A 23,064-nucleotide genomic window follows, 5' to 3' on the forward strand; every position below is an offset into this window, starting at 1 on the left:
CCGAGAGGGAAAGGGTTTCCCCAAGCCACACAGTAGGTCGGGTACACCTGCTCAGCCTGCAGAGCCGGCCTGCCCTCCTGCCTGTCCTATCCCCACCCCATGGGGCGAGGCTGGCGCCCACATTTCAGAGGCAGAAACGGGGACCTGGAGGTCAAGTGGCTTTTCCGGGCATTGGAGGGGGTCCAGCCATCATGAGGACTGTGCTGCTGCCTGTCCTCCAAGAGACCCGCTCCTCTCTCACCAGCCCCTGCATGCTGGTGGGGACATGGGGCACGAGCTTCCTGGAGTTTGGCTGTTGGGAAGGGGCTGGGTGGCTGGATGCTGGTCATCTTCGTCTTGGTGTGATGGGAGCGTGAGTGTGCAGCTGCGCCCTGGGCGGCGAGAGTGGACAGACTTCAGAGTGAGGTGGGGGACCAGGCACCTGCAGAAGACTGTTCCGAAACCCGGATCTAGAAGCCCCATGACCTGGCCTGGCGGGGCCCCCGGGCAACCCTCACTCCCACATACGGGCAACACACACACGTATGTGCAGGCATGGGATGGAGTGTGCCAGCCAGCCCGAGGGGCGCTGGCCACTGAAGGAAGTGAGGGGCGTCCGCAGCATGGCTGCGGTACATGGGGCCCAAGTCAGGGCAGGGCCTGCCCCTCGGTGGCCTCACACCTGTTCTCCCACAGCAGCTGCCTCTGTTCGTTCCACTCCCAGAAACGCTCATTTTTCACAGTTCTGCTCAGAAGATTTCCCAGGGCCAGGGCCAGGCTGTGGGCGGGGTGAGCAGTGGCGCCCTGCGTTCTGATCCAGCCTCGCCCCAGCTGCTGTGTGGTCTCTGAGAGGGGTGGGTTCAGGGTCCAGGCCTCTCCTGCCCTGATCTCCCTGTTCCCCTGGCCTCGGAGCCTCCCAGCAGCCCCTGCAGCCCTGGAGGCCTGTGAGGACAGGACTGGGCTGGCTCATCTGTCCCGTCAAGCCCCCATCCCATTTGACAGAAGGGGAATAGGCTCCGAGAGGCTGTGACTCGCCTCGGCCTGCACAGCACAGCGTGGAGACTGTCAGAGCTGGGATGGGCCCTATCGTCCAGCCCCACAACCTGTGCTCTCAGCCTGGGCACCTGGCGCCTCAGCCACCAGGAGAGCCCCCGAGTCAGAGATGGGGACACTGGGCCGCTGGCAGCCAGGCCACCAGAGCCAGGGCATCTGATGACAGCCGTGGTCTTCCCAACACACCCTGGCTTTCCCCGGTGTTTGGGAAATGGCTGTGTTCTGGGAAATCTTTAGTCAGGACCAGGGAACACAGGCCTGGCAGGTCTCTCTCTCGCAACCCCAGGCCGGCCTGTCACTTCTCCTAGGCAGCTGGCCACCTCTGTCCCCCCAGAGCCTCAGGGATGGCAGGGGTACCACCCCTCACTTCCAGGCATAGCCACCCAGAAGGCTGGCAGGGGTACACAGGAGACCCTGGAGCCTGACCATGTCCCTCAGGCCCCCTTGGTCCCTAGAGACCCCCCAGGGTATAGACAGGGCTCCGCTGCTCCCTGGGTGCATGGTTCAGGGAGATGAGGTGCTATAGGGACAGCCTGCGGTCTGTCTATACCTGGCAAGGTCATCACGTGCCTGGGCTTGGCAGGACAGACCCTGGGTCTTCGGCCAGGGTGGGAGCTGCTACCAGGAAAGCTTCCAGGGCCTGTGAGCTCGAGTGAGAAAGTACGAAGGTGTCAGGCAGACCTCAGGGACGGCTGGGGCCTGTGCTCGGGGAGGCTGTCCTGTGGCCCTCAGAGGAGCAGCTGTGGATGTGGCCACCTCCCACTCTCCTGGCTGGGCAGGTGTGAGCTGGAGAGGTGGCCTCAGTGCAATACACCTGACCTTGCCCCTGCCCGTGACCTTGGCAGGATGATGACGAGAGGGATGTGGATGCCAGCCCCCCGGCAGGGCTGCAGGAAGCAGCAACACTGGCCCCTACACGGAGGTCACGGCTGGCCGCTCGTTTCCGAGTCACAGCCCACTGGCTGCTGGTGGCGGCGGGGCGGGTCCTGGCCGTAACACTGCTTGCACTGGCAGGTACACACCGAGGCGGGGGGCACTGGCACTCACACTGGGAGGGGTCTTGGAGTTCCCTGATGACTGTGGAGACAGCGGGACACACGGCACCGGCCAGGTACAACCCTGTGTGCCCCTGCCCCACCCCGCAGGCATCGCCCACCCCTCGGCCCTCTCCAGTGTCTACCTGCTGGTCTTCCTGGCCATCTGCACCTGGTGGGCCTGCCACTTTCCCATCAGCACTCGGGGCTTCAGCAGACTCTGCGTCGCGGTGGGGTGCTTCGGCGCCGGCCATCTCATCTGCCTCTACTGCTACCAGATGCCCTTGGCACAGGCTCTGCTCCCGCCTGCTGGCATCTGGGCTAGGTAACGGCTTGCCACACAGCCCCTTTTTCCTCCCGCCCTGGTCCTGCCCACCTGGCCCGTCTAGCCCCTGTGGTCCCACTGCCCCTGGGGTGGTGGGCCGTGACGGGTCTTCTCTGGACAGGGTGCTGGGTCTCAAGGACTTCGTGGGTCCCACCAACTGCTCCAGCCCCCACGCGCTGGTCCTCAACACCAGCCTGGACTGGCCCCTGTATGCCAGCCCCGGCGTCCTGCTGCTGCTGTGCTACGCCATGGCCTCTCTGCGCAAGCTCCGCGTGTACCGCCCCTCTGGCCAGGTGAGCACCTGCCACCCATGGGGGATGGGCTGAGGCCAGGCCATGGGGCTGGGCTCAAGACGCTGGTCTCTGCAGAGGAAGGAGGCGGCAAACGGGGACGAGGCTCGGGAGCTGGAGCTAGCAGAGCTGGACCGGTGGCCCCAGGATCGGGAGGCTGACCAGGTGAGCAGCCAGGCGGGTGGAGGCGCCAGCGTGGGGGGCGCTGGGCAAGCCCCTGCATGGCTCACTGCTGCTTGCCCACAGCACGTGGTACCCACAGCACCCGACACCGAGGCCGATAACTGCATCGTGCACGAGCTGACTGGCCAGAGCCCCCTCCGGCAGCGGCCTGGTAAGTACCGCACAGTCCAAGGTACGGCTGGGTTCGGGGGGGGAGGCCGGTGCTGCCCCCTGGTGGCCGCCTGGCGCTCTCGCATGCTCGCGCCGCACCTCTGCCTGCCGCCCCCTCGGGCGCCCAGAACATCCACGGGTAGGTGTCACTGACCCCCGTGACCCCCAGGGCAGCTGAGTGGCCGCGTCATTGATCCCTAAGACCCCATGGGGGGCTTCCAGGTCCCCCAACCCCTCCCCAGAGACCTTGGCTATGCTGTCTTGTGCTGTTAGCTCTGGGAGCTGTTCCGGGTGGCCCAGTGGCCCCAGGGACCGCTCGTCCAGGGCAGGGGCTGGTGTGGGAACTCTGTGTTGGCCATGTTGCCTTGGGAGGGCCCGGGGGCTCTTTCTGGCTATTTTCTTCCTTTACCCTAACCCTTGATTTTCCATTTTGCAATGTGTTTCTGAATGAAGCAAACGAAGCCAGGGCCCTGGGGTGGGGGTCCCGAGAGTTTTCATGTGTGCAGAGCTGGAAAGGGGGTCAGGGCCACCTTGTGCGCCCCACCCTTTCAAGGAAACTGAGGCCCAGAGAATGGCGGGTGCTGCCAAGGCGATCCCTGACGCCGGGGGACGATGTCAGCCCAACCGCCGGAGCCCATGTGTTCTGCCCATAGCCCACCATGGCCACCGGGGGCCTGTCCCTCCTGCTGTGTGCTTGCCCAGGGCCCAGATTTTAGGGCATAGTCAGGGTGGGGGGCCGAGAGGTCACCCTGCCAGAGCCGACCTCTGTCCCCACCTGCAGTGCGGCCCAAGCGGGCTGAGCCCAGGGAGGCGTCCCCACTACACAGCCTGGGCCACCTCATCATGGACCAGAGCTATGTGTGCGCGCTCATCGCCATGATGGTAGGCGGCTGTGGGGGTTGGGGTGGTATGCGGCGGGGAAGGGTGGCTGGCCCCGTGCTGCGCAGGTGTGGGGCACTGCCTGGGTGGGGTGCGCCGGGCAGCTCTGCAGCCCTCTCTGCCGCGTAGGTGTGGAGCATCACTTACCACAGCTGGCTGACCTTCGTGCTGCTGCTCTGGGCCTGCCTCATCTGGACGGTGCGCAGCCGCCACCAACTGGCCATGCTGTGCTCGCCCTGCATCCTGCTGTACGGGATGACGCTGTGCTGCTTGCGCTACGTGTGGGCCATGGACCTGCGCCCTGAGCTGCCCGCCACCCTGGGCCCCGTCAGCCTGCGGCAGCTGGGACTGGAGCACACCCGCTACCCCTGCCTGGACCTTGGTGCCATGGTGAGTGTGCACCACCACATCCGGGGATGCCTGGGTACACGGACCCGTCAGGGTTGTCGTCCTGTTCAATGTCCACTTGCCCGGGGGAGTGGCAGCGCCAGGAAGGTAGATCTGTGTCTGTCACAATGGGGTCTCCTCCTGCCCACCCAGGGCCAGCCCAGAGTAGTTTCTCAGTGAGCGTTTACTGAGTGAATAAACAGACAACCTTGTGTTGGCACGGGCACCACCCCTGTGCCCCGACAGTATGTGTGAGTGTGGGCTCTGCCCATTGGCACCATGCACAGCCCTGGGTCTCAGTGACAAGCCGTGCAGGCCACATGTTCACAGGGTGCCTGCATGTCTATGTGAGACAGGTGCCAGCATCGTGTCTGGTCACCTGTTTGCAGGCCAGTGGGTGTGTCTCATCTTGTGGGACTTGTGAGCCTGTGTGTGCCAACACGTGCACCTGTGAGCTTGTGTGCATATGTGAGCACGCACTCCAGCATGTGGACGTGTGCAGGTGCGTGCATGGATCTGTGCCCACGTGAACTAGTGAACCCATGTGTGATTGCGTGTGAGCACGAGTGAACCCATGCACTCATCCGTGGATGTGGGAGCGTGTGTTCGTGTGTCTCTGGGTAGGTGTGAGCGGGAGGGTGTTTGGTGCCTGTGGGGAGGCTGCTGTGGATGGGCTGGTGCCAGCTGCCTCCCTGAGGGCTCTTGCCCCCAGCTGTGGGAGGGGTGCTGGGTCCCCCGGCTGTGGGAGGATGCGGGGCCCCCCGGCTGTGGGAGGGGTGCTGGGCCCCCCGGCTGACTGTGACATCCCGCGCTTGTTGCAGTTGCTCTACACCCTGACTTTCTGGCTCCTGCTGCGCCAGTTTGTGAAAGAGAAGCTGCTGAAGTGGGCAGAGTCTCCAGCTGCGCTGACGGAGGTCACCGTAGCAGACACAGGTGAGTGGTGGGCCAGAGGCAGGGGCTGCCCTCCTGCCTGCCTGCCCTGATGCCATCGCCTGCCCCTGGCTTGGCCCACAGAGCCCACGCGGACGCAGACGCTGTTGCAGAGCCTGGGGGAGCTGGTGAAGGGCGTCTACGCCAAGTACTGGATCTACGTGTGTGCCGGCATGTTCATCGTGGTCAGCTTCGCCGGCCGCCTCGTGGTCTACAAGATCGTCTACATGTTCCTCTTCCTGCTCTGCCTCACCCTCTTCCAGGTGGCTGGCGGGCCGGGGTGGGGGCTGGGGCACGGACCCTCGCCGTGGTCCTCACCACCCCCACCTCACCCGGCAGGTCTACTACAGCCTGTGGCGGAAGCTCCTCAAGGCCTTCTGGTGGCTCGTGGTGGCCTACACCATGCTGGTCCTCATCGCCGTCTACACCTTCCAGTTCCAGGACTTCCCTGCCTACTGGCGCAACCTCACCGGCTTCACCGATGAGCAGTGAGTCCAGGCTGGGGCGGTGGGGCAGGGGCACCGACACCCCGTGCACTTCCCCAGGGCTGCAGGGGCTCTGCCGGAGGCCGGGCCGGTGCTGATGCTGCCCCTCCGCAGGCTGGGGGACCTGGGCCTGGAGCAGTTCAGCGTGTCCGAGCTCTTCTCCAGCATCCTGGTACCCGGCTTCTTCCTGCTGGCCTGCATCCTGCAGCTGCACTACTTCCACCGGCCCTTTATGCAGCTCACCGACATGGAGCACGTGTCCCCGCCTGGCATGCGCCTCCCGTGCTGGACTCACAGGTGCGGCCCCGCCCTCCCTGTCCGGCCCTGGAGAGGTGCAGCCTCCTGGGCCAGGGAGGGAGCCAGGTGGGAGTTGGACAGGAGCCACATCCTCCACCTTCAGATCCTGATGGGCATTTGCTCATACCCAGGGGACGGCAGTAGCGTGCAGGTTGCAGGGACAGTGGGCATGAGTTGCGACACAGCTGTGCACCTGACCTGGCAGCTGCAGCAGAAGCGGTGCAGACGGCTTCTTCCAGCCCCAGGAGATGAGAGGGGCAGGAACCCAGTTGGGAGATGACATTTTCAGACCCTCTCCCAGGCAGGATGCAGTGAGCGGGACCCCACTACTACAGGAGCAGCAGCAGCAAGAGGAGGAGGAGGAGGAGGAGGAGCCCAGGGACGAGGGGCTGGGCGTGGCCACTCCCGACCAGGCCACACAGGTGCCTGAAGGTGAGTCGGGCGGGCAGAGCACAGCTGCCCACCCAGTCTGCTGTGCCATGTCTCAGCTGGGGGGCATTGACAGAGCCCCCTCTGAGCTCCACAGCCTCTTCCTCACAGGGGACCCGGGAATCCCCGTTTCTGCCCTGCACTGACCCTCACACCATCACAGGTGCAGCCAAGTGGGGCCTGGTGGCCGAGCGGCTGCTGGAGCTGGCAGCCGGCTTCTCGGACGTCCTGTCACGCGTGCAGGTGTTCCTGCGGCGGCTGCTGGAGCTTCACGTCTTCAAGCTGGTGGCCCTGTACACCGTCTGGGTGGCCCTGAAGGAGGTGAGTGTAGCAGGCAACTCAGCTTCAAGTCTGGGGTGGGGTCACTCTGGCCTGCCTGGCTGGCCTCCCCAAGCCTGGCCCCACATGCCCGCTGCCCTCAGGTGTCGGTGATGAACCTGCTGCTGGTGGTGCTGTGGGCCTTCGCCCTGCCCTACCCGCGCTTCCGACCCATGGCCTCCTGCCTGTCCACCGTGTGGACCTGCGTCATCATTGTGTGTAAGATGCTGTACCAGCTCAAGGTTGTCAACCCCCAGGAGTATTCCAGCAACTGCACCGAGGTACCGGCCCCCGCGGGCTGGGGCGGGAGGAAGCTCTAGGCAACTCTGTGTTCGAAGCCCCACCCTCCCGGGGCAGCTGCTTCAGTGCAGTGGAGCCAGCAATGGAGGAGGCGGACCCTCCCCTGGGGGGGCCAAGGGGGCTTTCTGGAGGCAGCATCCTTCAACCTCATCTGTGGACCAGGGGCCCACTCCCTGCTCACAAGGGTGTCCGGTAGGGGCGGAGTCCCAGGGTCTCCCGCAGTGAGGAGGGGAGGGCCCCACCCCAGGCCTGGGCAGGGAGAGACAGGCATCCCTGCCTGGGACCTTCTCACACATCCCTCCTTCTGCCTGGACCTCTCTTCACTCCCCTAGTCCCTGCCTGTGGTCTCCCTGTCTCTCAAACACTTGGTCCCCTTTCCTGTGAAGGTGGCTCCAAGGCTGGCAGCCCCCATGTCCCTGGCTGGGGGAGTGGTGGACCTGCCTCAGAGCTGTGGCTGTGGCGGGCACCAGGCAGGGCCAGGGGGCACTGTGGCCGGGGAGGGGGCACTGATGCCCAGCCTCTTGCCAGCCCTCCCCCAACAGCACCAACTTGCTGCCCACGGAGATCAGCCAGTCCCTGCTGTACCGGGGGCCCGTGGACCCTGCCAACTGGTTTGGGGTGCGGAAAGGGTTCCCCAACCTGGGCTACATCCAGGTGAGTGAGGGGCTGGTGGGCGGCTGGGCGGGCGAGTACCTGGCTGCCCCCTGACCCTTGCCCTCCGCAGAACCACCTGCAGGTCCTGCTGCTGCTGGTATTCGAGGCCATCGTGTACCGGCGCCAGGAGCACTACCGCCGGCAGCACCAGCTGGCCCCGCTGCCTGCCCAGGCCGTGTTCGCCAGCGGCACCCGCCAGCAGCTGGACCAGGATCTGCTCGGCTGCCTCAAGTACTTCATCAACTTTTTCTTCTACAAATTCGGGCTGGAGGTGAGGCGAGGTCATTGCCTCCCCTGGGGCAGGGCTTGGCCGTGGGGAGGGAGGGAGGGAGGGCTGCACGGTGCAGGCACCGCAAGCCTGGCCCCACCTGGGTCTGCCTGGGCCACAGTGGTGGGGGACCCAGGGCCCAGCAAGGCTTCCCCTGGACTCCTGCGGTGTGTCGGTGCTGATGACAGGCAGGGGGCCAAGTTAGATCCACTCTACCGTACAGCCCACCTCCTGGAGCCTCAGTTTCCCCTGCATGATGGCAACTGCCAGCCACTCCTGCCCTCTTGACAGTGCCGCTGGCCCTGTCCTTGCTTGATGCCCACAGCCTCCAGGCCGGGCTGCTGCAAGCCTGAGGTCTGCTGGGTGGGACAAGAAAGTCCCTCTCCCCCGACTCAGTGCATCCCCACGCCCCGCCCTCTCCCCAAGTGCATCCCCATGCCCCGCCCTCCCCGCCAAGTGCATCCCCACGCCCCGCCCTCCCCCAAGTGCATCCCCACGCCCCACCCTCCCCCCACGCCCCGCCCTCCCCCAAGTGCATCCCCACGCCCCACCCTCCCCCCAGACTCAGTGCATCCCCACACCCCGCCGTCTCCCTCCCCAGATCTGCTTCCTGATGGCCGTGAACGTGATCGGGCAGCGCATGAACTTTATGGTGACCCTGCACGGCTGCTGGCTGGTGGCCATCCTCACCCGCAGGCACCGCCCGGCCATCGCCCGCCTCTGGCCCAACTACTGCCTCTTCCTGGCGCTGTTCCTGCTGTACCAGTACCTGCTGTGCCTGGGGATGCCCCCGGCCCTGTGCATCGGTGAGGGGCACGTGGCTTGGGTGGGCGTGGGCTTTGTAGTTTTGTAGACACCCGTGGGGGTGTTTCCTGCCTGCCCCGGGCTCCTGTCCACCCTCCTAGACTTAGCCTCGGCCTCCTACAGTCCCTCCTGCCTGCTCCACATCCTACCCAGGTTCCATCACCTGCGCTGTGTCTCTCAGGGGCTGCCTGGCCCCCTCCAGGCTCTGCTGTTCTCTTTTCCTTTTTTGCCCAGTATTCTATCTTGAAATGTTTCAAACCTTCAGGAAAGGTGTGAGTCACACAAGGAGCGCTATGTCCTCTCCGGGCCCCATGCGGGTCAGCTGTGATGCCTCATACCCAAGTGCTGCCTTGAGCATGCATCTCCTGGGGCCGGGTGTCTGAGCCCACAGCCCGACACTCGCGGTCCCATCTCCTGGTAGTGCCATCGTCAAACGTGTCCTCTGCATTCAAACAGCCCCAGTCTCAGCACCCTTCTTTGTGGCCATTTGGTTTTCAGACGAGGTCTGGTCTGATGTTTGCTCTAGTCTCGTCTTGGGTCTAAGCCGCCCCCGCCTCTCCTGTCTCTTGGGCAGTTCCAGAGGGAGGCCGGCAGTGTTGCTGACGCCCTGAGACTGGATTTGTGTGGCTGTCCTGGTGTTGAGGGTCTGCTCAAGGCACATAGCACCCTGTGGTCTGAGATGGGGAGTCACATTTGTGCATGCGGCCGGCTCGGGTGTCCCACCTGCCCAACAGTGGCACCCAGGCTGTTGGCACTGGTGGGCTGTGTGGGGTCAGCTTTGTAGTTTTATGAAACAGACTTTCTTTCTGTTGTCTCTGTGCATCCGTCAGCTGGGATTCCTATCAAGGAGAGCTGCCATTTATCACTGGCTGCTTTCAGAGAATTCTGTCATCCGCAGACCCTGGGCCTCTCCTCTGCTGAGTGGGTCCTGGCCTCTGAAGCCACACACTGTTACATCATCTCCCCTTATCTGGCTGGGCATGGTGGTTCACACCTGTGATCCCAGCACTTCGGGAGGCTGAGGCAGGAGGATCCCTTGAGGCCAGGAGTTTGAAACCACTCTGGTCAACATAGCAGGAACCCTTTTTTCTTCTTTTTTTTTTGAGATGGAGTCTTGCTCCGTCACCCAAGCTGGAGTGCAGTGGCATAATCTCGGCTCACTGCAGCCTCCACCTCCCCGGTTCAAGCAATTCTCCTGTCTCAGCCTCCCTAGTGGCTGGGATTACAGGCAAGCACTACCATGCCCAGCTAATTTTTGTATTTTTAGGAGAGACGGGGTTTCACCGTGTTGTCCAGGCTGGTCTTGAACTCCTGACCTCAGGTGCTCCACCCACCTCGGCCTCCCAAATTACAGGCCTCCCTCCTGGGATTACAGGCATGAGCCGCCACGCCCGGCCCCATCTTGTTTTCTGCTCCCAGGCGCTGCTGCCTCATCTTCTGCTTCCCAGGCCCAGCCCTGTGCTCACAGCCACTGCTCCGGGGAGCCGCATCGAGTTCCAGGAGCGTGAGGTTCAGAGCCCAGGGTCTGGGCGCTAGGGGTGCCTGTTGCTACAGGGCTGCCTCCGCCTCTGGGCCCTCCAGCTCTTCCTTATTGAAATACCTGCTTTTGAGCGTCATCGCGGCCAGCTCCGCTTCTCCTGTCCACCTCCTCCTTGTTGAAATACCTGCTTGCAAGCGTCACCTAGGCCAGCTCCCCTTCTTCTGCCTCCTTTCACGAGGCTGCGCTGTGCAGTCGCCATCCTGTGAGATCAGCATGTCCTGGGTTCCCCAACATCGAGGGTAACTTTGTTTTTGTATTGTGAGGTTCCCTCTGTGGCAGATGGTGCTGTGGGTTTTGCAGACGCGTGGAGTCACATCCACCCCCTCAGTCCTTAGGGACTGACCCTCCGTGCCTCACACGCCTCCCAGGAAGTGTGGCCGGGGGCCCAGCAGTGCCACGGCTCCCTCCCATCCCCAGCATGTGGTCCTCAGGACGCCAGGTCAGCAGGACTCGCAGCAGGTGGCCTTTGGGTCTGGGTCTTTCACTCGTCAGAGCACACTGAGGTCTGTCCAGGCTGTCCCATGGATCCCAGTCCCACGTGCTGAGCTGCGCGTTCCCTGTTGTGGCTGCTGCGGGTTGAACCTTTCCCGGCTGCAGGCTTCTGTGTGGCTTCTGGCTGTTGTTCTCAGAGCTGTCCTATCCCACGTGCTGTCGTATCATGGAATATGACGCCGTGTGGGCCACAACTCAGGGAGGCCCAGCAGCCCCCACCCCGTGCTCTCTGGCCTCCTGCTCGGTTCCTGTGCCCCCCGGGGGCTTGGTGCATAGTTTAAGGAATGTGTGTGTGTGAACACAGGACTCTAGAGCTGTCAGTTCTCAAGACACCAGGTGTGCGTGAGGTGATTCCCATGGACCCTGAGGGTTGGTGATAGTCTCGGGCTCTGAGGCCACTGGTCAACAGGTGGGGACCGGGTGTCTCAGGCCCCAGGCAGACCAGGCCCTTCCTGACATGACGCCCCCACCCCCAGATTACCCGTGGCGCTGGAGCCGGGCCGTCCCCATGAACTCTGCACTCATCAAGTGGCTGTACCTGCCTGATTTCTTCCGGGCCCCCAACTCCACCAACCTCATCAGTGAGTGCCCCCCACCACCCTCGCCTCGACAGAGGACCCTCAGAGTACATTCACATCCCCCAGTTTGCTCACAAGTGTGCATACAGGCGTGCACGGGCGGACGTGCAGTCAGGCACATGGCAGCCTGCAGGCCCTGACCTCACATGCACGCACACAGACCTCAGCATGTGTGCACTGCAGCGCTTGTGCAGACGCCCCCGCACCGGGGCTCCCCCAGGGACACCCGGCCACTCACCTAGGCAGATGTGTGTCCGTTCCCAGCGGCTGCACGCCAACAGGCCTGGGGTGGGAGGTGGGCTGTATGCGCCGTGCCCACCTCGTGTGGGTCCCCGTGTGGCACAGCAGCAGCTCCTGCGTCCTGCAGGCGACTTCCTCCTGCTGCTCTGCGCCTCCCAGCAGTGGCAGGTGTTCTCGGCTGAGCGCACGGAGGAGTGGCAGCGCATGGCTGGCATCAACACCGACCGCCTGGAGATGCTGCGGGGGGAGCCCAACCCCGTGCCCAACTTCATCCACTGCAGGTGGGTTCCATGCCACCCTCCACGGGGAGCCTTCTGGGAGGGGTGGCCGGGGCGCCCGCCATGACGCTGCGGCCTGGCAGGTCCTACCTCGACATGCTGAAGGTGGCTGTCTTCCGGTACCTGTTCTGGCTGGTGCTGGTGGTGGTGTTTGTCACGGGGGCCACCCGCATCAGCATCTTCGGGCTGGGCTACCTGCTGGCCTGCTTCTACCTGCTGCTCTTCGGCACCGCCCTGCTGCAGAGGGACACGCGGGCCCGCCTCGTGCTGTGGGACTGCCTCATTCTGTACAACGTCACCGTCATCATCTCCAAGAACATGCTGTCGGTGAGCCCTGCCCCCGGCCCCACCCGCCCGCCCTGCCCCGGGGCCCGGCTGACCCCGCTGACCCCACTGACCCTGTTCTCCCCCAGCTCCTGGCCTGCGTCTTCGTGGAGCAGATGCAGACTGGCTTCTGCTGGGTCATCCAGCTCTTCAGCCTTGTGTGCACCGTCAAGGGCTACTATGACCGTGAGTGGCGAGGACGGCGGCTGGGGAGGGCGTGGGGAAGCCCCCCGCTCCTGGACCCTGGGCCTGACCCTTGCCAGTGCCTGCCTTGCAGCCAAGGAGATGATGGGCAGAGACCAAGACTGCCTGCTGCCCGTGGAGGAGGCTGGCATCATCTGGGACAGCGTCTGTTTCTTCTTCCTGCTGCTGCAGCGCCGCGTCTTCCTTAGCTATTACTACCTGCACGTCAGGGCCGACCTCCAGGCCACCGCCCTCCTGGCCTCCAGGCAAGCTCTGGCCCCGACACAGCCCAGAGCTCCCATCTTGGGGCTGGGAGGGGGCAAGGGGAGGCACCTCGCTGTCTCAGGCCCCGGCCCGTGGAGAGCAGGCTCCGCCACTCTGTGACGTGGGCGTGTCATCTAGAGGGAGAATGAAGGACAGCAGACCCCTGGCACCATCACACTCTGCCGCAGTGCTGGGTCTGTCAGAGACCACAGGCTGCAGTTCTGACGGTGGCTGTCGTCTTATCCCCGGCCAACTTTCCTGCTAAGGGCTAAGTGTCTCCACCAGCGGGAGGGCCACCGTGTGGTGTCACGAATGCTCCAGGGAGGGGTTCTGGCTTGGGGCCAGCTTTGCCTGTTTCCTTGCAGCTCTGGTGGGCTGGGTGCCACCAGACGCCCCTGCATCTGTACAGCAGAAGGGCCTGTCCTCACCACAGACAGCATGGAGGGTGGGGGCAGCAGATGCCTCCCCCATCGGTGCCTCTCACCCAGCGTGAGCAGAGAGGAGCAGGCTGAGCGGGGAGCAGCAGCTGGCCCTGCTGCTGCGGCCGAGCGCCTGGTGCTCACACCCCATCCCCACCTCCCCACAGGGGCTTCGCCCTCTACAATGCTGCCAACCTTAAGAGCATCGACTTCCACCGAAGGATAGAGGAGAAGTCCTTGGCCCAGCTGAAAAGACAGTAGGTGCCTCTGGGGCGGGGCCTCCGTGGCTTCTCCACGCGGTGCTCAGCATACCCCCCCTCCCCCCGCAGGATGGAGCGTATCCGTGCCAAGCAGGAGAAGCACAGGCAGGGCCGGGCGGACCGCAGTCGCCCCCAGGACACTCTGGGCCCCAAGGACCCCGGCCCGGAGCCAGGTGAGTGCAGCTGGAGTCCGGCACCCAAGGCCTCGTGTCCAGCATGTCTGTGCCTGCTGGCGTGTGCTGCGTTTGTGCCCGTGTGACATGCCACAGGGCTCCCAGCCCACCTGTCCTGTCTGCATGATCACCCTCTGTCTGGCAGGCCCCACGGCCGCCCCGTGACTGTCCGTCCACACACATGGGCTCTGAGCCCCATGGCCCCAATCACTTTGGGTCTCCGTGTTTGTCTCCACCCATCCTGTCCCCAAGACGGGGGCACTCACAGCCCCGACCCCTCCTGGTGCCTTGACTGCTGCCTCACGCTCACCCCGCCCCTCCACAGGGACCGACAGTCCAGGGGGCTCCTCCCCGCCACGGAGGCAGTGGTGGCGGCCCTGGCTGGACCACGCCACAGGTACCCCCAATTAGCCTGCCTGTGGCCACCCTCTCAGGCACTCTGTGCCCCCAGCTGTCCTCTGCCTGGGCTGCTATCTTCCCCTCCCTTCCCCCGACCCCCAGGTCCCGAGCGTCAGGACGTGCTCAGGCCTCGTGGGTCAGGGGGTGCCTCGCCGACTGCAGAGCCCTGGGCTGAATGTGTCCTCTCCCAGCTATGCCCCCGCCCTTCCAACAGTGGGAGTCTCGGAGCTTGCCCCGGTCATACATGGTGGCTGAGCAGCGATCTCCCCTGGGGCCCACCAGCATTGCGTTGTTCTATGTTTTTTGTTTCTGAGATGGAGTCTCACTGTCACCTCAGGCTGGAGTGCAGTGGCATGATCTCAGCTCACTGCAACCTCCACCTCCTGGGTTCAAGTGATCCTCCTGCCTCAGCCTCCCAAGTAGCTAAGGTTACAAGCATGTGCCCCACTCCAGGTCAATTTTTTTTTTTTTTTCGTTTTTGGAGACGGAGTCTTGCCCTGTCGCCCAGGCTACAGTGCAATGGCGTGATCTCGGCTCACTGCAACCCCCACCTCCCAGGTTCAAAGGAATCTCCTGCCTCAGCCTCCCAAGTAGCTGGGATTATAGGTGCCCGCCACCACGCCCAGCTAATTTTCGTATTTTTAGTAGAATGGGGTTTCACCACATTGGCCAGGCTGGTCTCAAACCTGTGACCTCAGGTGATCGGCCCGCATCGGCCTCCCACAGTGCTGGGATTACAGGCGTCAGCCACCGCGCCCGGCCTGTTCTGTTTTTCTAACTCTTACACAGCCTCCTGGGTTTTCCCCGGTCCTCTGCAGTCGGCCCACTCCGCACCCCAGCCCGTGCTGGCTCTGCTCCTCAGCTGCCCTGCCCACCTCTGTCTTGTCCTACCTCGCTGGCTTATGTCCTATGTCCTGTGCCTGCACCGCTCCCGGCTGCTTCGCATGGGAAGGGTGGCTCTCGGGCCTTGGCCCATGCAGGTGGAGGGGGTCTGGCTGGGAGTCTCCCCGCATGGAAGGCTGGCTCTCAGCGCTGCCTGCCCACAGTCATCCACTCTGGGGACTACTTCCTGTTTGAGTCCGACAGCGAGGAAGAAGAGGAGGCTGCCCCTGAGGACCTTAGGCCGTCGGCACAGAGCGCCTTCCAGGTGAGGTGGGAGAGCCCCGACGGCCCCACTCCAACCACAGAGCTTGTGGTCCTGGGCCAGGGCAGCGTAGGGGGTGCCAGATGCCCCCAGGGCCTGGGAGCCCAGCTCCTCCACCTCCAGTTAGCCCACCCAGCCCCATCCAGGCCTCCCAAGTCCCATGGGAAAACCAGGCTACAGGGACATGGGTCATGTGTAGCCTATTGCCCCACAGTCTTGGCTCTGACCACCCAGGTTCTGGTGGCTGCATGTGGCCTGACCTGTGAGAGAGGCCCAACGCCTTTGTGCTGGCTGCCTGGCTGTCCTGGGTCCGTCTTTGGGCCCTGGCTCTCGGCGTTAGACCAGGAGTTGGGTGGGCTGCCTGCGTGGGGGTCTTCACCCACGGCCTCTCAGGGTCCCCATGCGGGAGGGGTCAAGGACACGGAGGTCCCTAGGAGACACAGAGCAGGGATCTGGATCTGGCGCCCGGCTTGCCCAACCCCAGCTATTCCTCCTCTTGCTGCCTGGGTCCGATGGCTCGGGAGGCCGGGTCCTAACCCGGGGGCTGACCCACAGATGGCGTACCAGGCGTGGGTGACCAACGCCCAGACGGTACTGAGGCGGCGGCAGCAGGAGCAGGAGCAGGCAAGGCAGGAGCAGGCAGGACAGCTACCCACAGGTGAGCTGGGGGGCGTGGGGACTCTGAGGGGAAGCCGCGGGACTGCCAGTCGCTGACCAGCATTCTGTGTCCAGGAGGTGGCCCCACGCAGGAGGTGGAGCCGGCAGAGGGCCCCGAGGAGGCAGCGGCAGGTGCGTGGGGCCCGGGACTGGGGAGTGGGAGGTCTCTCTTGGCCCCACAGGCTGCCCCTCCAGCGCCCCCTCCCGCCCTCCCGCAGGCCGGAGCCACATGGTGCAGAGGGTGTTGAGCACGGTGCAGTTCCTGTGGGTGCTGGGGCAGGCGCTGGTGGACGGGCTGACGCAATGGCTGCAGGAGTTCACCCGGCACCATAGCACCATGAGCGACGTGCTGCGGGCAGAGCGCTACCTCCTCACGCAGGAGCTCCTGCAGGTGAGCCCTCCCACGCACCACGCTCGTCCCTGCTCTGCCTGACCACACCCCTGCCTGCTTAACAGCCTGGTCCCACGCCCACTCTGCATGAAACCCTGTGTGGGGACAAGAGCTGGACACAGCCCAGGCAGCCCTGAGCCCCCTCCTGTGCCCTGCAGGGTGGCGAAGTGCGCCGGGGCGTCTTGGATCAGCTGTACGCAAGCCAGGCCGAGGTCACACTGCCAGGCCCCACCGAGGCCCCCAACGCAGCAAGCACCGTGTCCAGGTAGGTGCTGGGGTGACCCGAGCCCCAGCTGCTGCCCCTGAAGAGTGGGCAACGCCCAGCCATCCCTGACCCTCGCCATTTCCTTGTCCACCAAAGGACCGTGGGCACTTTCCACCCTGACCCTCCCTGCAGCCTTCGGTCAGGCCATAGAGCAGGATCCTCTGTGACCCGGCTTCCCTCCCCAGTGGGCTGGGCGCAGAGGAGCCGCTCAGCAGCATGACAGACGACACGGGCAGCCCCCTGAGCACCGGCTACCACACGCGCAGTGGCAGTGAGGAGGCAGTCACCGACCCTGAGGAGCGCGAGGCTGGCGCCTCTCTGTACCGGCGACGGACGCGGACGGCCAGCGAGCTGCTCCTGGACAGGTGGGGGCGGGACGCGCACACCACCAGCCTCACCATGGCCCTTGGGGAGCAGCCGAACAGGGGCAGGAGCCTGTCTGTGACCGGCAGCAGATCGGGCCGTTGTGCCTTCGGGCAGTCCTAGGTTCCCCCAAACTCGCGGGTCTCCCTGCAGGCGCCTGCGTATCTCAGAGCTGGAGGAGGCAGAGCTGTTTGTGGAGGGGCGGGGCCGGGCGCTGCGGCTGCTGTGGGCCGTGTACCAGTGCGTGGCCGCCCACTCGGAGCTGCTCTGCTACTTCATCATCATCGTCAACCACATGGTCACGGCCTCCGCCGGCTCCCTGGTGCTGCCCGTGCTTGTCTTCCTATGGGCCATGCTGTCCATCCCACGGCCCAGCAAGCGCTTCTGGATGACGGCCATCGTCTTCACCGAGGTGGGCCGAGGCCGCGGGGGTGCGGGCGCCCGGCCCACCGCGCCGTGACCCTCCCTGAGTGCTGAGCCCCCTCCCCCACAGGTCACAGTGGTCGTCAAGTACCTGTTCCAGTTTGGGTTCTTCCCCTGGAACAGCCACGTGGTGCTGCGGCGCTATGAGAACAAGCCCTACTTCCCGCCCCGCATCCTGGGCCTGGAGAAGACTGACGGCTACATCAAGTACGACCTGGTGCAGCTCATGGCTCTCTTCTTTCACCGCTCCCAGCTGCTGGTGAGTGTGAGCCCTGGCTGGCAATGCAGGGCTGGGCAGGCCCTCTGGGCACCTGTGGTCTCCACCGGGGAGGCAAGACCCCCTCACCACACCCTCCCACCCCTCAGTGCTATGGCCTCTGGGATCACGAGGACGACTCACCATCCAAGGAGCATGACAAGAGCAGCGAGAAGGAGCAGGGAGCCGAGGAGGGGCCAGGGTCCCTGCTGGGACCCCAGGCCAAGGCAGGCCCAGGGCTCCAGGAGGAGCCAGGGGTGCCTGGGGCCACCACCAAGGACCACGTTCAGGTGGAAGCGAGGGTCGGACCTACAGACGGGACCCCAGAACCCCAAGTGGAGATCAGGCCCCGTGACACGAGGCGCATCAGTCTACGTTTTAGAAGAAGGAAGAAGGAGGAGGATCCAGCACGGAAAGGACCAGCAGCCATCGGTATAAGCGCCCGGCCCCACAACCTCCTGCCTACCCAATTCTCTGAGTGGGGCTACTGCAGGGAGGGTCTTTCTCAGATGAGACGGCCAAGCCCAGTGCAAGGCCCACCTGGATCCCAGGAAGGCGCCACTTCTGAGCCACAGCTCCCGGCTCTGCCTGCAGAGCCGTCCCTGGCTGCTGCCCCCAGGGATGCCCCCCACATGTAGGGCGACCGGTGGCCTGGGCTGGCCCCTCACAGGTGCCCTAGAGGACACAGCCCCAGCTGTCTCCTTGCCAGTGACACTGGGAGCTTCCTGGGCTCCGTCTGCTTGCCTGTCAAACAGGGAGAATGCCAGCCTCTTAGGGTGGTCAGGAGCCATGAGCCAGGCCCAGTCCCCAGGGGGCCCAGGCAGAAGTCAGCTTTTCCTCTACAGAAGCTGAGGACAGGGAGGAAGAAGAGGGGGAGGAAGAGAAAGAGGCTCCTACGGGGAGAGAGAAGAGGCCAAGCCGCTCTGGAGGAAGAGTAAGGGCGGCCGGGCGGCGGCTGCAGGGCTTCTGCCTGTCCCTGTGAGTGACGGCGGCCGGGGGCAGCTGGGCAGTGGGGGTGGGGAGGCGGGTACTGGCACCAGGCTGAGCACCCCTTTCCGCAGGGCCCAGGGCACATACCGGCCGCTACGGCGCTTCTTCCACGACATCCTGCACACCAAGTACCGCGCAGCCACCGACGTCTATGCCCTCATGTTCCTGGCTGATGTTGTCGACTTCATCATCATCATTTTTGGCTTCTGGGCCTTTGGGGTGAGCCAGGCCCGGGACCCCCCCAGTGTACGCAGAGCTCAGCAGCCACCCACATCCCCCGGGCCTGGCTCCCCTTGACCTATGCTCTCCTGGCCACAGAAGCACTCGGCGGCCACGGACATCACGTCCTCCCTCTCAGACGACCAGGTACCCGAGGCCTTCCTGGTCATGCTGTTGATCCAGTTCAGTACCATGGTGGTCGACCGCGCCCTCTACCTGCGCAAGACCGTGCTGGGCAAGCTGGCCTTCCAGGTGGCGCTGGTGCTGGCCATCCACCTCTGGATGTTCTTCATCCTGCCCGCCGTCACTGAGAGGTGGGCCCACACGTGGGGGCGCTCTGTCTCCAGGGGCGGGGCAGTGTGGGCTGGGGGCCCTGCGGGGCTGTTTCTGATGGGGTCCTTGACTTGGCCATCCCGCCCCAGGATGTTCAGCCAGAATGCGGTGGCCCAGCTGTGGTACTTCGTGAAATGCATCTACTTCGCCCTGTCCGCCTACCAGATCCGCTGCGGCTACCCCACCCGCATCCTCGGCAACTTCCTCACCAAGAAGTACAATCATCTCAACCTCTTCCTCTTCCAGGGGTGAGTGCAGGTCTGCTGGGGTGGGGGTCACGGCCCGGGCAGGAGGGCGCCCACCTGACGGGAACCCTGGCTGTGGGCAGGTTCCGGCTGGTGCCGTTCCTAGTGGAGCTGCGGGCAGTGATGGACTGGGTGTGGACGGACACCACGCTGTCCCTGTCCAGCTGGATGTGCGTGGAGGACATCTATGCCAACATCTTCATCATCAAATGCAGCCGAGAGACAGAGAAGGTGCCTGGGCCCGGGGCGGGGGCCTGGACAAGGGCCAGGGACGTGCCTTCTCCCTAAGATAGAGGCACTGCTGCCACGAGAACCCGTGGTGCTGGAGGCCCTCCCAGGGCTCGGAGCGCATGGGGACATGAGGCGAGCCCACCCACTAGCTATCACGAGGCCAGTGATCTTGGCAGCTGCGAGTGAGTGCCGGGGGCAGAAGTGGGCAGTGGAGTTGGTCCTGTTCCAGGCAGGCTGGCAGCAGAGCAGGGCCTGGTGCAGGGGGGACCGGATAGACACTGTTCCCTGCGTTCTTGTTTAACGGCTTTTTTGAGAGAATTCATGCATCAGACCACTCACCATTTTAAAAGTACAATTCAGGGGTTTTTAGTAGATGCACAGTTGAGCATCTGCCTTTTCACCACTTCAAAAAGAAACCCCTGGCCGGGCACAGCGGCTCACACCTGTCATCCCAGCACTTTAAGACATCGCGGAGGGGGGTACTGCTCAAGGCCAGCAGTTCAAGATCTGCCTGGGCAACACAGTGAGCCCCTGCCGCAGCAAATGTAAAAATAAAAAAATTAGCCGGCAGTGGCAGCTCATGCCTAGGGTCCCAGCACTTTGGGAGGCCAAAGGAGGAGGATCAGTTGAGGCCAGGAGTTTAAGACCAGCCTGGGCAACATAGTGAGACTTTCTCTACAAAAGAAATAAACGTTAGCTGGGTGTGATGGTGCACACTTGTGCTCCCCGATCCGCTGGAGGCTGAGATGGGAGGATGGCTTGAGGCCAGGAGGTCAGGGCTGCATTAAGGCTGATCACATCACTGCACTCCAGCTTGGGCCACAGAGTGAGACCCTGTCTCTAAAAAAGTAAAAAGAAGAAACCCAGTGCCCATTGGCTGTCAGTCATTCCGTTTCCCCCTCCCCTGGCCCCTAGTAACTCCTTGTCTAGGTCCTGGTTCTATGGGATTTGCGTATGGTGGATGTTTCATGAAAACAGGCTCAGACAGCATTTGTCCTTTTGTAACCGGCTTTCCTCACTAGCATGGTGTCTCTGAGGTCCACCCACGTGGCAGTACGGCCTTCCTGTTTATGGGCAAATGACATTCTGTGGCATGGATGGACCACAACATGCTCATCTGTTGATGGGCCGTTGTCCGGGATGCTGCCAGGCACGCCGGTGTCTGTGTGCCCGCGCCCCCAGTTCTGTGGCTGCACTCCAGGGCTGGAAGTGTTGGTTTCCATCATGAGGAGCCGCTGGTTGTCCACAGCAGCTCCACCATCTTAGGTTCCCACCAGCAACACGAGGTTCCAGTTTCTCCACATCCTCAGCAACCTGTTACCATGTCTTTTTTGTTCTGGCCATTCCTGCCGAACGGGCTTTTCTCAGTTCCCTGTTGACCGATGTTGAGCGTCTTTTCGTGTGCTTGGCCATTTGTGTATCTTCTTTGGGGAAATGTCTATTCAAATCCTTTCTCCGTATTTTAGTTGGGGTTTTGAGACAGGATCTCGCTCTGTCACTCAGGCTGGAGTGCAGTGGCGTGATTTTGGCTCACTGCAGCCTCTGCCTCCCAGGTTCAATCGGTTCTCCCACCTCAGCCTCCTGAGTAGCTGGGACTACAGGTGCGCACAACCAGGCCTGGCTAGTTTTTGTATTTTTGGCCAGGTTGGTCTCGAACCCCTGATCTCAAAGTGCTGGGATGACAGGCGTGAGCCACCGCGCCCAGCAGTTGGGTTGTTTAATCTGTTGATGACATTGTTTTTCTGTAGATGACATTGGCTAGAAGTGACTGAGTTGGAAGAATTCTCTGTATTCTCTGGTTGCTAGAACCTTATCAATACAATTTGCAGAACATTTCTCCAATTCTATGGACTGTCTGTTACATTTTCTTGATGGTGTCTTTGGAAGCACAGAGTATTTATTTTGCTAATATCTGGTTTACTTTGTTTCCTTTGCCAAATCCAGGTTCATGAAGATTTGCCCATTTTCTTCTAAAAGTTCTATAGTTTTAGCTCTGAAGTTTAGCTCTTTGATCCACTTTGAGGTCAATTATTTTGGCACATGGTATAAGGTAGGAGTTGCATTTCATTCTCCTGCCTGGGGCTGTGCCTGCACCGTGTTGAAAAGGTTGTCCGTTCCCACTGAACGGTCACAGCTCCCTTGTCTGAGATCAGTGGCCCCTGAACAGGAGGGTTCCAACTGGACTCTAGTTCTACTTCACTGGCCTGCGTCTGCCCACCGTTACTACTGCTATGCCATGCTGAGGTCAGGCTGGGGCTTTTGTGGGCTGCTGGGTGAGCTGGAGAAAGAGGTCACGTGACCCACAGGAAGGGCAGAGCTGAGCGCATGACCTGTGTCATTCTCCTCCAGAAATACCCGCAGCCCAAAGGGCAGAAGAAGAAGAAGATCGTCAAGTACGGCATGGGTGGCCTCATCATCCTCTTCCTCATCGCCATCATCTGGTTCCCACTGCTCTTCATGTCGCTGGTGCGCTCCGTGGTCGGGGTCGTCAACCAGCCCATTGATGTCACCGTCACTCTCAAGCTGGGGGGCTATGAGGTGAGCATGCGTGGGTCCGCCTGTCCATTCCCATCCCCGGGGGTTCTGGCCAAGGCGGTGCAGCACCCCCAGCTGCTCCTCCACACTCATCTTTGTGGCCCTGTGTCCCCGTACCCGCCCCAGCCGCTGTTCACCATGAGCGCCCAGCAGCCGTCCATCATCCCCTTCACGGCCCAGGCCTATGAGGAGCTGTCCCGGCAGTTTGACCCCCAGCCGGTAAGTGGCCTCTGCCCTGTGACAGCCTGCGGGGGGGGGGGGTGGCTGCAGTCACTGAGGGTGTCACTTGTACCCAGCTGGCCATGCAGTTCATCAGCCAGTACAGCCCTGAGGACATCGTCACGGCACAGATTGAGGGCAGCTCCGGGGCGCTATGGCGCATCAGCCCACCAAGCCGCGCCCAGATGAAGCGGGAGCTCTACAACGGCACGGCCGACATCACCCTGCGCTTCACCTGGAACTTCCAGAGGTGTGTCCTGGACTTGGGGCAGGGCCTGGGTGGATGGACCCGCCACAGTGGGTCACGCTGTGTTGCCACCCCCAGGGACCTGGCCAAGGGAGGCACCGTGGAATATGCCAACGAGAAGCACATGCTGGCCCTGGCCCCCAACAGCACTGCACGGCGGCAGCTGGCCAGCCTGCTCGAGGGCACCTCGGACCAGTCTGTGTGAGTGAAGGGGCCCGGGTGGTGGGCAGGAGGGCTGTGCCAGGTTGGCTGGGCCAGGCCTGACCTGCCAGCACCTCCCTGCAGGGTCATCCCCAATCTCTTCCCCAAGTACATCCGTGCCCCCAACGGGCCCGAAGCCAACCCTGTGAAGCAGCTGCAGCCCAGTGAGTGTGGGCGTGGGGGTTGGGGGAGGCTAGATAGGGGTGACCTACGGCCCCAACCATCTTCTCGCTCTGCCCCAGATGAGGAGGCCGACTATCTCGGCGTGCGTATCCAGCTGCGGAGGGAGCAGGGGGCGGGAGCCACCGGCTTCCTCGAGTGGTGGGTCATCGAGCTGCAGGAGTGCCGGACCGACTGCAACCTGCTGCCCATGGTCATCTTCAGCGACAAGGTCAGCCCACCGAGCCTCGGCTTCCTGGCTGGCTACGGG

At 63.2% G+C, this 23,064-nt stretch overlaps 1 protein-coding gene across 2 annotated transcripts in view; it reads left to right on the forward strand.

The window, feature by feature from the left end:
* Positions 1 to 23,064, forward strand: part of PIEZO1 (piezo type mechanosensitive ion channel component 1) — a 67,940-nt gene that overhangs the window by 44,272 nt on the left and 604 nt on the right. Inside the window, exons 6-50 of one of the 2 annotated variants that reach the window (XM_032156207.2) lie at positions 1,878 to 2,046; positions 2,178 to 2,391; positions 2,513 to 2,684; positions 2,760 to 2,846; positions 2,928 to 3,015; positions 3,796 to 3,896; positions 4,023 to 4,283; positions 5,102 to 5,213; positions 5,295 to 5,473; positions 5,550 to 5,698; positions 5,810 to 5,992; positions 6,294 to 6,424; positions 6,585 to 6,742; positions 6,844 to 7,020; positions 7,568 to 7,693; positions 7,764 to 7,964; positions 8,563 to 8,767; positions 11,274 to 11,378; positions 11,743 to 11,896; positions 11,977 to 12,220; positions 12,307 to 12,403; positions 12,495 to 12,666; positions 13,251 to 13,340; positions 13,413 to 13,516; positions 13,842 to 13,913; positions 14,962 to 15,062; positions 15,615 to 15,717; positions 15,792 to 15,848; positions 15,935 to 16,107; positions 16,266 to 16,372; positions 16,558 to 16,737; positions 16,889 to 17,147; positions 17,229 to 17,417; positions 17,525 to 17,846; positions 18,260 to 18,392; positions 18,476 to 18,623; positions 18,723 to 18,937; positions 19,046 to 19,204; positions 19,285 to 19,432; positions 21,782 to 21,970; positions 22,094 to 22,186; positions 22,264 to 22,436; positions 22,512 to 22,634; positions 22,719 to 22,798; positions 22,877 to 23,063. In XM_032156207.2, the coding sequence (XP_032012098.1) occupies positions 1,878 to 2,046; positions 2,178 to 2,391; positions 2,513 to 2,684; positions 2,760 to 2,846; positions 2,928 to 3,015; positions 3,796 to 3,896; positions 4,023 to 4,283; positions 5,102 to 5,213; positions 5,295 to 5,473; positions 5,550 to 5,698; positions 5,810 to 5,992; positions 6,294 to 6,424; positions 6,585 to 6,742; positions 6,844 to 7,020; positions 7,568 to 7,693; positions 7,764 to 7,964; positions 8,563 to 8,767; positions 11,274 to 11,378; positions 11,743 to 11,896; positions 11,977 to 12,220; positions 12,307 to 12,403; positions 12,495 to 12,666; positions 13,251 to 13,340; positions 13,413 to 13,516; positions 13,842 to 13,913; positions 14,962 to 15,062; positions 15,615 to 15,717; positions 15,792 to 15,848; positions 15,935 to 16,107; positions 16,266 to 16,372; positions 16,558 to 16,737; positions 16,889 to 17,147; positions 17,229 to 17,417; positions 17,525 to 17,846; positions 18,260 to 18,392; positions 18,476 to 18,623; positions 18,723 to 18,937; positions 19,046 to 19,204; positions 19,285 to 19,432; positions 21,782 to 21,970; positions 22,094 to 22,186; positions 22,264 to 22,436; positions 22,512 to 22,634; positions 22,719 to 22,798; positions 22,877 to 23,063 (6,890 nt within the window). The remainder of the gene's footprint in view (positions 1 to 1,877; positions 2,047 to 2,177; positions 2,392 to 2,512; positions 2,685 to 2,759; positions 2,847 to 2,927; positions 3,016 to 3,795; positions 3,897 to 4,022; positions 4,284 to 5,101; positions 5,214 to 5,294; positions 5,474 to 5,549; positions 5,699 to 5,809; positions 5,993 to 6,293; positions 6,425 to 6,584; positions 6,743 to 6,843; positions 7,021 to 7,567; positions 7,694 to 7,763; positions 7,965 to 8,562; positions 8,768 to 11,273; positions 11,379 to 11,742; positions 11,897 to 11,976; positions 12,221 to 12,306; positions 12,404 to 12,494; positions 12,667 to 13,250; positions 13,341 to 13,412; positions 13,517 to 13,841; positions 13,914 to 14,961; positions 15,063 to 15,614; positions 15,718 to 15,791; positions 15,849 to 15,934; positions 16,108 to 16,265; positions 16,373 to 16,557; positions 16,738 to 16,888; positions 17,148 to 17,228; positions 17,418 to 17,524; positions 17,847 to 18,259; positions 18,393 to 18,475; positions 18,624 to 18,722; positions 18,938 to 19,045; positions 19,205 to 19,284; positions 19,433 to 21,781; positions 21,971 to 22,093; positions 22,187 to 22,263; positions 22,437 to 22,511; positions 22,635 to 22,718; positions 22,799 to 22,876; position 23,064) is intronic. The other variant, XM_032156208.2, reaches the window with a different exon arrangement.

Source organism: Hylobates moloch, unplaced genomic scaffold, assembly GCF_009828535.3.
Source record: "Hylobates moloch isolate HMO894 unplaced genomic scaffold, HMol_V3 SCAFFOLD_6, whole genome shotgun sequence".
Classification (NCBI taxonomy): Eukaryota; Metazoa; Chordata; class Mammalia; order Primates; family Hylobatidae; genus Hylobates; species Hylobates moloch.